General features: G+C 45.7%; 1 protein-coding gene across 2 annotated transcripts in view; it reads right to left on the reverse strand.

The window, feature by feature from the left end:
- Positions 1-13,063, reverse strand: part of LOC139545496 (RIMS-binding protein 2-like) — a 114,258-nt gene that overhangs the window by 19,204 nt on the left and 81,991 nt on the right. The window contains exons 5-12 of one of the 2 annotated variants that reach the window (XM_071353320.1): positions 12,003-12,053; positions 11,447-11,467; positions 9,990-10,031; positions 9,433-9,643; positions 8,534-8,688; positions 7,823-7,902; positions 7,218-7,327; positions 5,696-6,943 (exon numbers count right to left, since the gene is read on the reverse strand). In XM_071353320.1, coding sequence (XP_071209421.1) covers positions 5,696-6,943; positions 7,218-7,327; positions 7,823-7,902; positions 8,534-8,688; positions 9,433-9,643; positions 9,990-10,031; positions 11,447-11,467; positions 12,003-12,053 — 1,918 coding nt within the window. The remainder of the gene's footprint in view (positions 1-5,695; positions 6,944-7,217; positions 7,328-7,822; positions 7,903-8,533; positions 8,689-9,432; positions 9,644-9,989; positions 10,032-11,446; positions 11,468-12,002; positions 12,054-13,063) is intronic. The other variant, XM_071353319.1, reaches the window with a different exon arrangement.

Consider the following 13,063-nt stretch of genomic DNA (forward strand, 5'->3'; position numbering starts at 1 on the left):
AGCAAGATGTCGGTGTCCACGACGTGGCTGGTTTTCCCTTTCTAGTCCGTGATTGTCTGTGACCCTGCCACATACGTCTCGTATCTGAGCCGTTGATTTGCGACTCCACTTTGTCACTGTACTGGTGTCACTGTACTGGCGTTTTAACTGAATACCTATACTGTTTATATTCAGCTATATTCCCAGTCACCTTGCCATGGTTAAATGCGGTGGTTTGCGTTTTCAGTTTTGCGTGAATGATGCCATTTATCCATGGTTTCTGGTTTGGGTAGGTTTTAATAGACACAGTGGGTACACCATCCTCAATACACTTCCTGATGAACTCAGTCACCGTGTCCATGTATTCGTCAATGTTATTCTCAGAGGCTACCCGGAACATATCCCAGTCCGCATGATCAAAACAATTTTGAAGCATGGATTACGATTCGTCAGACCAGCATTGAATAGACCTGAGCACGGGTACTTTCTGTTTGAGTTTCTGCCTATAGGAAGGGAGAAGAAAAATGGAGTCGTGATCAGATTTGCCGAAAGGAGGGCGGGGGAGGGGTAGGCATTTCGAAAAGTTGAGTAGCAGTGGTCCAATGTTTTCCCAGAGCGAGTACTACAGTAAAATGTGTTAGTAGAACTTTGGTAGCGTTTTGCTCAAATTTGCTTTGTTAAAAACCCCAGCTACAATAAATGTGGCCTCAGGACATGTGGTTTCCAGTTTGCATAAAGTCCAGTGTAGTTCTTTGAGGGTCATTGTGGTATCGGCTTGAGGGGGAATATACATGACTGTGACTATAACCGAAGAGAATTCTCTTGGGAGGAAACACGGCAATACAGAAATAACACAAAAAATGAAATACTGCAAAGTTCATTGGGAGCTAGAAGCAGAGCTGCCATATCTATTGGCGCCATCTTAGGAACCACACCTGTGTGGGTTGTTAGTTAAAAAAGCAATTAAAACCTTTAAAGGATCTGCCCCTTTTTTTCAATTTTAGCCTAAAATGACATACCCAAATCTAACTGCCCGTAGCTCAGGCCCTGAAACAAGGATATGCATATTCTTGGTACTATTTGAAAGGAAACACTTTGAAGTTTGTGGAAATGTGAAAGGAATGTAAGAGACTATAACACAATAGATCTGGTAAAAGATAATACAAAGAAAAAACAACAACCATTCTTTTGTATTTCTTTTGTACCATAATCTTTGAAATGCAAGAGAAAGGCCATAATGTATTATTCCAGCCAAGGTGCAATTTAGATTTTAGCCACTAGACGGCAGCAGTGTATGTGCAAAGTTTTAGACTGATCCAATGAACCATTGCATTTCTGTTTGCTGCTATAACATCCTCCACTTTTCTGGGAAGGCTTTGCACTAGATGTTGGAACATTGCTGCAGGGACTGTTGGGCAATTTGGCCAGGCTCACAGTCTGCGTTTCAATTAATCCCAAATGTGTTCGATGGGGTTGAGGTCAGGGCTCTGTGCAGGCCAGTCAAGTTCTTCCACACTGATCTTGACAAACCATTTCTTTATGGACCTTGCTTTGTGCACAGGGGCATTGTCATGATGACACAGGAAGGGGCCCTACCCAAACTTTTGCCACAAAGTTGGAAGCACAGAATCGTCTAGAATGTCATTGTATGCTGCAGCGTTAAGATATCCCTTCACTGTAATTAAGAGGCCTAGCCCGAACCATAAAAAACAGCCCCAGACCATTATTAATCCTCCACCAAACTTTACAGTTGGCACTATGCATTGGGGAGGTAGCGTTCTCCTGGCATCCGCCAAACCCAGATTCGTCCATCGGACTACCAGATGATGATGGGTGATTCATCAGTCCATAGAACGAGTTTCCACTGCTCCAGAGTCTAATGGCGACGAGCTTTACACCACTCCAGCCGACGCTTGGCATTGGCGCATTGTGATCTTAGGCTTCTGTGCGGCTGCTCGGTCATGGAAACCCATTTCATGAAGCTCCCGACGAACAGTTCTTGTGTTGATATTGCTTCCAGAGGCAGTTTGTAACTCGGTAGTGAGAGTTGCAACCGAGGAAAGATGATTTTTAGGCGCCACAAGCTTCAGCACTCGACAGTCCCGCTCTGTGAGCTTGTGTCGTCTACCACTTCGCGGCTGAGCCGTTGACAACAGCACAGTTGACCGGGGTAGCTCTAGCAGTGCAGACATTTTACGAACTGACTTGTTGGAAGGTGTCACTTTGAAAGTCACTGAGCGCTTCAGTACGGCCATTCTACTGTCAATATTTGTCTATGGAGATTGCATGGCTGTGTGCTCGACTGTATAACTCTGTCAGCAACGGGTGTGGCTGAACTAGCAGAATCCACTAATTTGAAAGGATGTCCACAAACTTTTGATAGTGTATTCCTCAGAGAAGTCAAGTTGGTTTTCACAGTCCTCTGCTGCCTCTGCTGTGTGCTAACCAACATGACCCATCTGTTCTGAGCTGACAGTGCCCCGCAGACATTGACACACATGCGCGTGCGCGCACACGCATGCACACACACGCGCACACTCATACAGAGGCAGCAGATGTAGTCAGCTGCCCATTCAGTACCATCTATCCCAGAGCAGAGCAGTGAATAGCAGAGCAGTGAATAGCAGAGCAGTGAAGGGCAGAGCAGTTAAGGGCAGAGCAGTTAAGGGCAGAGCAGTTAAGGGCAGAGCAGTGAAGGGCAGAGCAGTGAAGGGCAGAGCAGTGAAGGGCAGAGCAGTGAAGTGCAGAGCAGTGAAATGCAGAGCAGAGCAGTGCAGAGCAGAGCAGTGAAGTGCAGAGCAGTGAAATGCAGAGCAGAGCAGTGAAGGGCAGAGCAGTGCAGAGCAGAGCAGTGAAGTGCAGAGCAGTGAAGGGCAGAGCAGTGAAGGGCAGAGCAGAGCCTTGAAGGGCAGAGCAGTGAAGGGCAGAGCAGAGCCTTGAAGGGCAGAGCAGAACCTTGAAGGGCAGAGCAGTGAAGGGCAGAGCAGAGTAGTGAAGGGCAGTGAAAAGCAGAGCAGTGAAGAGCAGAGCAATGAAGAGTAGAGCAGTGAAGGGCAGAGCAGTAAAGGGCAGAGTAGAGCAGTGAAGAGCAGAGCAGTAAAGGGCAGAGCAGTGAAAAGCAGAGCAGTGAAGAGCAGAGCAATGAATAGTAGAGCAGTGAAGGGCAGAGCAGTAAAGGGCAGAGCAGAGTAGTGAAGGGCAGTGAAAAGCAGAGCAGTGAAGAGCAGAGCAATGAAGTGTAGAGCAGTGAAGGGCAGAGCAGTAAAGGGCAGAGTAGAGCAGTGAAGAGCAGAGCAGTAAAGGGCAGAGCAGAGCAGTGAAGAGCAGAGCAGTAAAGGGCAGAGCAGTGAAAAGCAGAGCAGTGAAGAGCAGAGCAATGAATAGTAGAGCAGTGAAGGGCAGAGCAGTAAAGGGCAGAGCAGAGCAGTGAAGAGCAGAGCAGTAAAGGGCAGAGCGGTGAAAAGCAGAGCAGTGAAGAGCAGAGCAATGAATAGTAGAGCAGTGAAGGGCAGAGCAGTAAAGGGCAGAGCAGAGCAGTGAAGAGCAGAGCAGTAAAGAGCAGAGCAGTGAAGAGCAGTGAAGAGCAGAGCAGTAAAGGGCAGAGCAGTGAAGAGCAGAGCAGTAAAGGGCAGAGCAGAGCAGAGCAGAGCAGTAAAGGGCAGAGCAGAGCAGTGAAGAGCAGAGCAGTAAAGGGCAGAGCAGAGCAGTGAAGAGCAGAGCAGTAAAGAGCAGAGCAGAGCAGTGAAGAGCAGAGCAGAGCAGTAAAGGGCAGAGCAGAGAAGAGCAGAGCAGAGAAGAGCAGCGAAGAGCAGTGCAGAGCAGCGATGAGCAGAGCAGAGCAGTGAAGTGCAGAGCAGAGCAGTGAAGAGCACAGCAGTGAAGAGCACAGTCTGATAATGTGCATTAATCTTAAATCACATCTCTCCACTAGATTAGTGTCATAAGATATATACCTACGTTGTACACCCCTTTCTGAAGAGAACTTAGCAGTAGACATTCTGAGCATTCAGCTATTTTAGTCATTAAACTATGACTATTATAAATCATGAGTGTCGGTGAGAGCTCAAATGTGCATTTACATCCTGTCAGTGTAGCCCATCCATCTATGTACATTCATGCAGAGAAAAACAACTAAGATGAATAACCCTTGTATGACATTTAGATTGCATGATACATCCACTTATTTCTAACCATCTCTGGTTAAGCAGTGGTCCTGGTTAGAACTCAACATGCATTATACTCAAAGACAACAGCGTAACAAAAGTCAACACACTGAGTACTTTTGAAGAGAACAATTCCATGTATAGAACCAACCTCCTAGACACTAGTGTTAGAGGCTGATGCTGAGAGTCTGCTCCAGGTGACTCTCTGAGTTCAATGAGTTTAACGGACCATGTGATGAGCTCACACCCGGTCACACTGTGGACAGACATTATTATTGATTCTAACAGGTTCCATGCTCCAGTATTACAATGGAAATGGCTGAACATAGAGACAAAGGTGGGACGGTGGCATCAAATACATCAACGGAGAGAGGACTGTAATACCTTATGTCACGGCAGAGAGCACAAAGTGGATCATGTAACTGGTGACTTTATCCTCAGGAACACGATCAATTCCCAGTAATTGAAAGCCTCTCAAATGTTGTCTTTATCTTATCAAGCACCACCATCACATTGTGAGGTGAAGGCACACTGTGTTCACAGGCAATAAGCCCCCCTCCCTGCTGCAGCTGTCTTCACACACACACAGCTCCTAGTACAGCTGTCCCTCCTGTCCTGTCCCCTCCCTCACACCTTATCCTCCTCTACCTAACCAACTCCCTCACACACAGCATGGCTGGACAGTACAATAAGTCAGCTCAATAAGTCAAGCTTGTTCTTTAGTTGATCAGTATTTTAGACACACTCAGTCATTTTTTAGTAGGATTGATTACTAAAGTCCAGACAGAGGGAAATCATTGGTAGTGTTCTTTTTAGGTGGTTGTAAAGTGATTTTCTTATAAATTGAAAGCCTAGCAGGAAGAGTCCTTCTCTCTCAGCAAGAGGGGGGTCTCAGGGGACCAATCCCATAGAGCTACAGAACACACTATTTACACCCATTAGGCATCTAGAGTTTCCCTCCCGAATCATTTTTCTCTCTAGTCCACTGATGATATGCAGCCTCCTGCGGCAAACGCTTCCTGGACGTCTATTCATCACACGTTGTTTTTCCCTCCATCTTTAGCATGTGCATCTCTTATCAAAGCCAGCGCATACAAATCCTTGAGGGCAATCAAAAAAAGTGACAGAAATATGAAAGCGAGCCTTTTGATGTCTGTCAGGTACAAGGCTGTAAATATAATGGCCTCAAAGCTTGTCAGAGCTAAAGTAAATAGATTGCTGTGTTTACCCTACATTGCCAGATGCTTTCCAGACAGAAATGGTTTTGAGAGCAGGAGAACACAGTGAAAGTATACGGCTGTGCAGGCTGGATATACAAAAGGTAGCAGAAGCAGCAGGAACTAGCTACACTTGCACAGCCTCCTCAATACCCCGTGAAGAGACAAACAACCAGGCCAGTTATGCTGAGTACACCTCTTTTGGAGACATGAAAGCAGACCGATCCATCAACACACCTATCCATTACACCAAGCAATTCTTACAATTATGCAAAATGTCACCTAATAACTAAGTTTGGGTTTTAATGATGGGGGAGAGGTAGTAGGAGGGCTGACCTGCAGGCTGGGTGCAGAACTCCACAGAGATCTCCCTCTTGTCCCTGTGCTCCAAGGGCAGCTGCCAAGGCATCTGGTGTGTCCGCGCCACAGCCTTCACCTTGTAAACGGTCATGGGCTTCAGTTGGAACAACTGGTACTTGTAGGCCCCTGCCTTCACCATGTCATACTCAGCCTCATTCAGGAAGATGGTGTGGCTGTAGTTGCTGTTGCTAGGCTGCCAGGAGAGCTCAGCAGAGGTCTGTGTGATGTTGTCCACCCTCAGGTAGTAAGGAGCCACCACCACGTCCCTCCCCACCAGCAGAGTGCAGCGTAGCTCGTCAGACGGGCCTTGCTCCGTGATGCTCTGCACCGAGATGCGGTAGGTGTTGGTGGCCAGGTTGAGCTTTTCAATGAGCGACTTTGTCCTGCCTCCAAAAGGCACGCTCATCCTCACCTCCTTGTCCACCAGGACGTTGTAGCCACTGATGGAGCCCCAGCCGGGCGGCACCACCGGTGGGTCCCAGCACACGATCACACTCTTGGCCAGCTGTTTGATCAGATTGATGCGGCGAGGGTAAGGCACGATGTTTTCACCAATCTCGTCAATGCTGACATCCAGGGTCCCCGTCCCGTTACTGCAGGAACCCATGGAGCCCAGAAAGTCCATGCCCAGGCTGCTGCTGCCCAGGCTAGTCAGAGTGCTGCTCAGACTGGAACCCAGGCCAGTGGAACCGTGACTGGAACAGTGACTGGAACCCAGAGTGGAACCCAGAGTGGAACCCATGTGGTTGCCTAGAGTGGAACCGTGAGTGGAACCCAGAGTGGAACCGTGAGTGGAACCCAGAGTGGAACCGTGAGTGGAACCCAGAGTGGAACCCATGTGGCTGCCCAGAGGGGAACCCATGTGGCTGCCCAGAGTGGAACCCATGTGGCTGCCCAGAGTGGAACCGTGAGTGGAACCCATGTGGCTGCCAAGAGTGGAACAGTGAGTGGAACCCAAAGTGGAACTGAGGTTGCTCCCCAGGTTTCTCTCCATATTTCTCTCTAGGCTGGTCTCCAGGTCCAGTTTACTGTCAGACAGCAGGCTGCTGATGCTGCTCAGGCACATGCTGCCCAGCCCTGTGGAGCCCAGGCTGCTGTGGTTACTACTGAGGTAGCCTGACTCTTTGGCCCCGTCCCTGTGCTGAGCAGAGGGCATCTCCTCATCCTTAACAAAGTCCACAAAGTTGGAAGGGACGAGGCCCTGCTGTCCATCCAGCAGCTCTCCTGAGGAACAGAAAGAGAAAGAGCAGTAAGTAGTATTGACAACAACACTCACAGTACAGTGAAGAGGAGATAACAATCGTAAAAGCCATATTAGCACTGATTGATCCACAACTGCCTAATCCTCGTCTCATCTAATGCCCTTACAGTACATACATACCATAATCCATGCCGTCTCTTAGCAACATCATTCTGTTCTGAAATTATTCTTATTATTTTTAAATCATGTGGATCGGTTTCTAACCAAGAGAGGGTAAAATAGAGTGAGATATCAGACCTTCATAGAAGCCGTCATCATCCATGGTGCCGTACACGTAGAGGTACTTCCCTGCCACCAGGGGGAGCTCTGCCTCAGGATGCTCATTGGGCCCATTACAGGGGTTATAACTAGGGGAAATAAAGAGCAGAGGTCAATAGAGTCAAACTGATGAACTCACTGTGTTGCTCCTCTGAACCCAACACAAGTGGAAATATCTCAGGCTAATTATCTCAAGCTAGATGAAGAATTCAGGTTCAAATCCAAGCACAGTCTTAATTTTTGCCACAAACCCTGCAGTACCCGTATGTGACTCTGTGAAAGGGGAATTGCTGAAAGCTGCATTAAAAAACAAATGCAAAATATAACATTTTCCAACATACTAAAAGAGAGAAGCAGCGTGGGTGAACAGCACTGGGTTTCATTAATGTATTTGCCTTTGTTCTGGGGGATTCCAATTTTTTCTGCTGCCAGTTAATTTTCTTTGGTGAGAGCAGAGCACGGCATCATTATTAAGGGGTGAGCTCAAACCTCAGTGGGACACACTGTTGAAATGGGCTGTGCAGGGATGCATTTTTATATGACACAGTAGTGTAAGGCATCTCAAAGCAGCTCCCTCCTCTCACCTGTACCGGGCGATGCACAGACGGACCTTGCCTGTGAACCTCTTCTTGGTCCTAGTCGTTGAGCTTAGTTCTTTGTCCATCTGTTGAGAGAGCAAACCTTGAGAGATGTAACAGCCAAATATAATAGATTTTTTCCCCCACTTTTCATATTATTTTCTTAGGATGACCCTAGGTTTTCCTTATGCAATTTAAATACATGTTATGCTCTCTATTGTGGAAATCAGTGAGACTGATTTGGCCTTTCATGATAGTAGAGACTATAATCTTCTCCTTTAAACACTGTGTAAACCTGCCAATCCTCCCAGCAGAGGAAAGTAAAAGTAAACAGATCGGCCATTTCACACCCCATCCTCTCTGCCTCACTTCTCAGTCCTGCCTCTCGACCGGAGTGGGACTTCAGCTTACACTTTCATAACAGGAAGCAATTTTGCAAACATGTAATAAATGCTGTAATTCTGTAACATTAGTGTAATACATTCTTTACCATCTTCAGAGGAGTCGTTTGAAAGAGCAAGCAAACTATTTAGGTCCATCCACATTAGGCCTATACAAGCAGGGCCATCCATGGACTCTTCTATTTCAAGAACAGTATATTTCATGTCAGAGGCTTAACATGGAATGACACTGAATGAGTGGTTAGTTTGACTTCGAATGAGCGGAGGGAGGGACATGCAGATGGACGCTGTTCGTAGGGGACCTAGTAGGGCCCACCTCGGTGAGGAGGGCCTGTTGGGAGCTCCCAGCTCGGCTACTGCTGCGGGTGAGGAATGTTGGCTTTACAGACAGGAGCTCCGGCTTGTCCCCACTGATCTGGTGCGGTCGGATGAACTCAGAGATCACAGATCTGCTCAGCGGACTCTCATTGCCTGGGGGCAAAACAAAGGAACAGCTCCGATCTGACACATGACTGCGCCTGCTAAAATCATACTTCTATCTGTGAGTAGTAATAGTAATGTCCAAAATGGAGTGCTATATATCACTATTAGCTCTCCTTTTCATCATGTGATGGTAATTTGTCATAATCACCATTCATCATCCATACTTCATTTGATAAGATACCTACACATGTAATACATGATACCATATAACATTGCAAGAAACTACAGGATACAACCCATTAACAATTAGAGAAATATGAATCATAATTAGTGTCATAAAAAACATGGTCGAAAATACAGATCCTTATGTAATCAGTCAGATCCCAGGCACCGGCCCAACGTAAAGGTCAGTAGTATTGGCATGTATTTAGTTATTTAAGTTAACAACAAGCAGTTGCAAGCTGTGGTAAAGGCTATGTCACACAGTATCATGATTGATTATTTCATTACTTGCTCTATGCTCATCCATGTACGTCACAAGCGTTGCATTTCAGATCTCCAATTTCAGTAGCAGCTGCACGTTTCTCTTTCCATCCTCATAACACTGGATTGTTTATTTAAAATGTAGTTGTTTTGCTCTACTGCTCCCACTGTCTGATTCAACCGTTCAAACCTCTCACATACAGCTCACAGATAACTGAAATAACGGTTATATTGTTGTCTATGGGCTGTGGTCTATGACGTACAGTACACAGGCAAGCTAAAACAAAGTTCTTCTGGGATTCCTCGAACCTTTCACTGTGGGGGCAGCCAGCCCGTTGAGGAGCTGGGAGAGGGATTTGTTGGGAGATCCGGGGGTTTCACGGGCTGTTAAGGGATCGGTGCCACTGCCAAGGATATCAAACTTTCCAGTCTGTAGCCGGAACTTCTCCAGCTCTTTGGACAGGAGGTTGAACTGCTCACTCTGTGTCCGACATTTCTCCTCCAGCTCTCTGACTTTTGCCTGGAGACAGCGAGCGAGTTAGAGAGAAAGAAAGAGGGAAAAAGAGGTAGAGAGAGACAAAAGAGAAAGTAACAGAAGGAAAGAAAGTGAGAGAAGGAGAAAAATCGGTATACTTGTCTAAATACACACACAAACAACATGAGGTAGGATGAGATATTGGACTTTAAAAACGTGGGTTTCATTCCTTACAGAGAAAAGGGATTTGACGTCTTAAAGTTCCTATCAGGCAAAATACAGTCCAGTCATAAACACCTAAACTAGTGACAGTAAGCAGATCACATGCAGGACTACAGTTAATGCACATTATTCTATAGAGCAGCCTCTTGCTAAGAGGAAGTATGCATACCAAAAACTGCACTGTGTTCAAAGCGCGGGGAATGCTCCTCAACTTCATTGCACAGAGATAGTAAAATAAAGGCAAGAGTCATCATGAGTTACGAAGCTGACAAAAGAGGGGCAAGAGCAATTCAAAACATCATAGAACCATGCAGTCAAATCCTTGGCTTTCTACAGTGAAATACTGTCTGCAACCACACACCGGCCCATTGATAGGAGACCACAGTGCAGTGGGATCATGGGCAGGCCTAGCAGAAACCCCAGATGTGCCCAGCTCATGATCTTCTCTTGGGCAGGGGTAAGTGTTGAGTGTTAACCATCAAATGTAGACAGACAACCCCTCTTCACATAAACCCAAATCAGCCCCTTCATCAGACCACCCTGAGAGTGTTGCTAAAGTTACCATGTCATTTCCTGCATGCACTCCCCAAAGCAAAGTGATGCCTAATGCACAATGTCTGTGGCGTTTTGTTCAGCTCTGACTTTCATACAGACAAGTTATTGTTTGCCAGCGCGTGAACATGCTATTAGAGGAGTGACCTTTGCAATCGCTGCATATGATTCAATGGGTTTGTGCATTAGCACAGAGGGTGGTTAGCCTATCACCATCTCAAAGCCCTCCCCTGGGTGTGTATGACCAGTACTGTAGCAGCCTAGTGAAACACACTGCATGCAACATCAACCAGAATGAACTCGTCAGAGCAGGATGATAGGATCAAATTGGTCTTTCCCTCTTTATGTCTGGAAGTCTGCTTATTTTTGTCAAATCAGAATGTTAGAACGTCCTCATAATATAAATGGTTCCCATTATGCCAGCATCTAAGCAGAATCCCCTCAGACATTAGAATGAAGCCATAACTAAAGTTAGGGATGATAAGAGCCTCTCCTGTGTCAAAGCCAGACCTTCTGTCCTGCTCTGTCCTGTGACAACCCATATCCCCAGCGTCTGTCCGGTAAGCAGCGCGGGCTACGAGCCAAGTGGAGTGTGGATGCTTGCACATGCTTTGATGTCAAGCTGAATGGAGGAGGCGAGTATGAGTCATCACTGTATGGAAAGGACAGCCTTGCCTTTGATAAGCAAACATTTAAGAACTGGAAAAAAATTCTGTCTGCACTGATACAACAACACTGCAGAAAAACCTCAATGAATAAATGACTGGCCATTGTTTCACGTCCAGTATATGACATTGTTCAGCTCTTGAATCTCATGTTTTAAAATGAAAATAAATCTAAAGCAAATATCTCCCATCAAAATCAGCATGACCTCTTGATGGACTGCCACCTTGGTTTGACTTATGCATAAAATATCACAAGCAATTTAATTCCAAATCATTACCACTTTCAATTCTGAACTGTCATTCCATTAACATTTACTTCCAGAGAGCCAAAGAAAAGGGGGGATATACCCCTGATTAGTGTACAGGCAGAGATTAAAATATCAAGTAAATAGAAACTATTCTGAAATACCTGCATGCTGTCCAAGTGGTTCTGTATATGCATAAAACACACACCAATAAAACAGTGAAAAGAAATTAAGCACAATTCCACATGAACACTCACACACACCTTGAAATCAAAACAGAAGATTTTCAGTAGCACTCATGCAAAATAATTCATTATTAACAATAAATCACAAATATAAAATAATATAATGATCAATAACGATATACAGCATGTGGATATACTGTTTGAATATACTGCATACACATTTACAAAATACAATAGCTAATTTGTCATATCAAAAGCACTGTCATGTTCTTATTTTGCACTTGCTAGTCACATGGGTATACGTTATAGACTTCAAATCATCACAATAAAGTTATCACGTGAAAATGGGCAAGAATCTGTTATTCCATCTGGCCTGTGGTCTGCATGCCACATTCACAACCGTCAACAGAGTGCACATGGTCTCACACACTGAGCTAGTAGAGTTGAGAGGAGTAGAAAATGTCAGACACACACACACACACGTGACAACACGGCCAGCCAACCTCCCGTCACCCCCCAGTGCCCTGACACTCACCTCTAACAGATGGACGGCGCCCTCATGCTCCTTCTTAGCCTCAACCTGAGCCTGTAAAACATAACATGGGGAGGCATTCCATTCCGCACACACACAACAAATGACCTCTTCAACTGGACAACTGGGACCTGGCTGGACAGCACTGAAAAACACTCTAGTTGGAAGACACTGTTTGAGCTGTTACAAAGGCCATTTATGACAACAATGGTGTGTAAACATTCAAACAATTATAACAAACTATTCATAATGTATCTTCAATATACATCTGTAGTGCTCTCCTAAAACTAGACTGCAGGGCTATTCTAGATGATTCATCTTTGTGTGATATAAACCCATCGTACTGTATAATACAACATACAATAATGCATGCTAGTGTACTTCATGTGACTGGGAACATCTGTTGAGAAACTAACGTTCCACATGAATAGGAGAACATCTGCACACTTTACAATTTCATGAATCCACTTCGCAGGCAATTAATTGTATAGTGAATGCAGAAAGTAGCCAGTGTCTATAGAAAGAGAACGCTGTAATGAGCTCATTTTGCTCCTTGAGAGAAAACAGAGACTGCATGCATATTTATGGCCAACTTGAAAATAAGCAGCACAAATGGCAAGACACATACACAGAGAGAGCGAGAGAGAGCGTGAGAGAGAGCAAGAGAGCGCGCGAAAGGGGCTGACGATTCCAGATGAGGTGTTTATATGACACTTCCTATCACGTTCACACTCTCCTGTAATTGCTGCGCTTGCTTGACGTCAGCTCCTCTGCTCAGAGGAGGCAGGCAAAACATCAAATCATCTGGGCCAGCCTTTTAGCAAACCACCAAAAAACGTCAAGTCTGATCTAAGTTTTCACTGTGCTAATCTGCTCCCCATAGCAGAGTAAGAGCCTGTTACTGAGTTACTTGGTTCCAGGACTCTCTCAGACAGACATCTGAAGGAGGGGATTTAAGAGGAACCTCTAACTGTAGTAGTGCTCAACACAAAGCTCTTTGACCTCTGTCCCAGCACTGGGCTAACAAGATGGGTCACCCCCCTCCCTATGCAACTAGCAATGGC

This window comes from Salvelinus alpinus, chromosome 19 (assembly GCF_045679555.1).
Source record: "Salvelinus alpinus chromosome 19, SLU_Salpinus.1, whole genome shotgun sequence".
Lineage (NCBI taxonomy): Eukaryota > Metazoa > Chordata > Actinopteri > Salmoniformes > Salmonidae > Salvelinus > Salvelinus alpinus.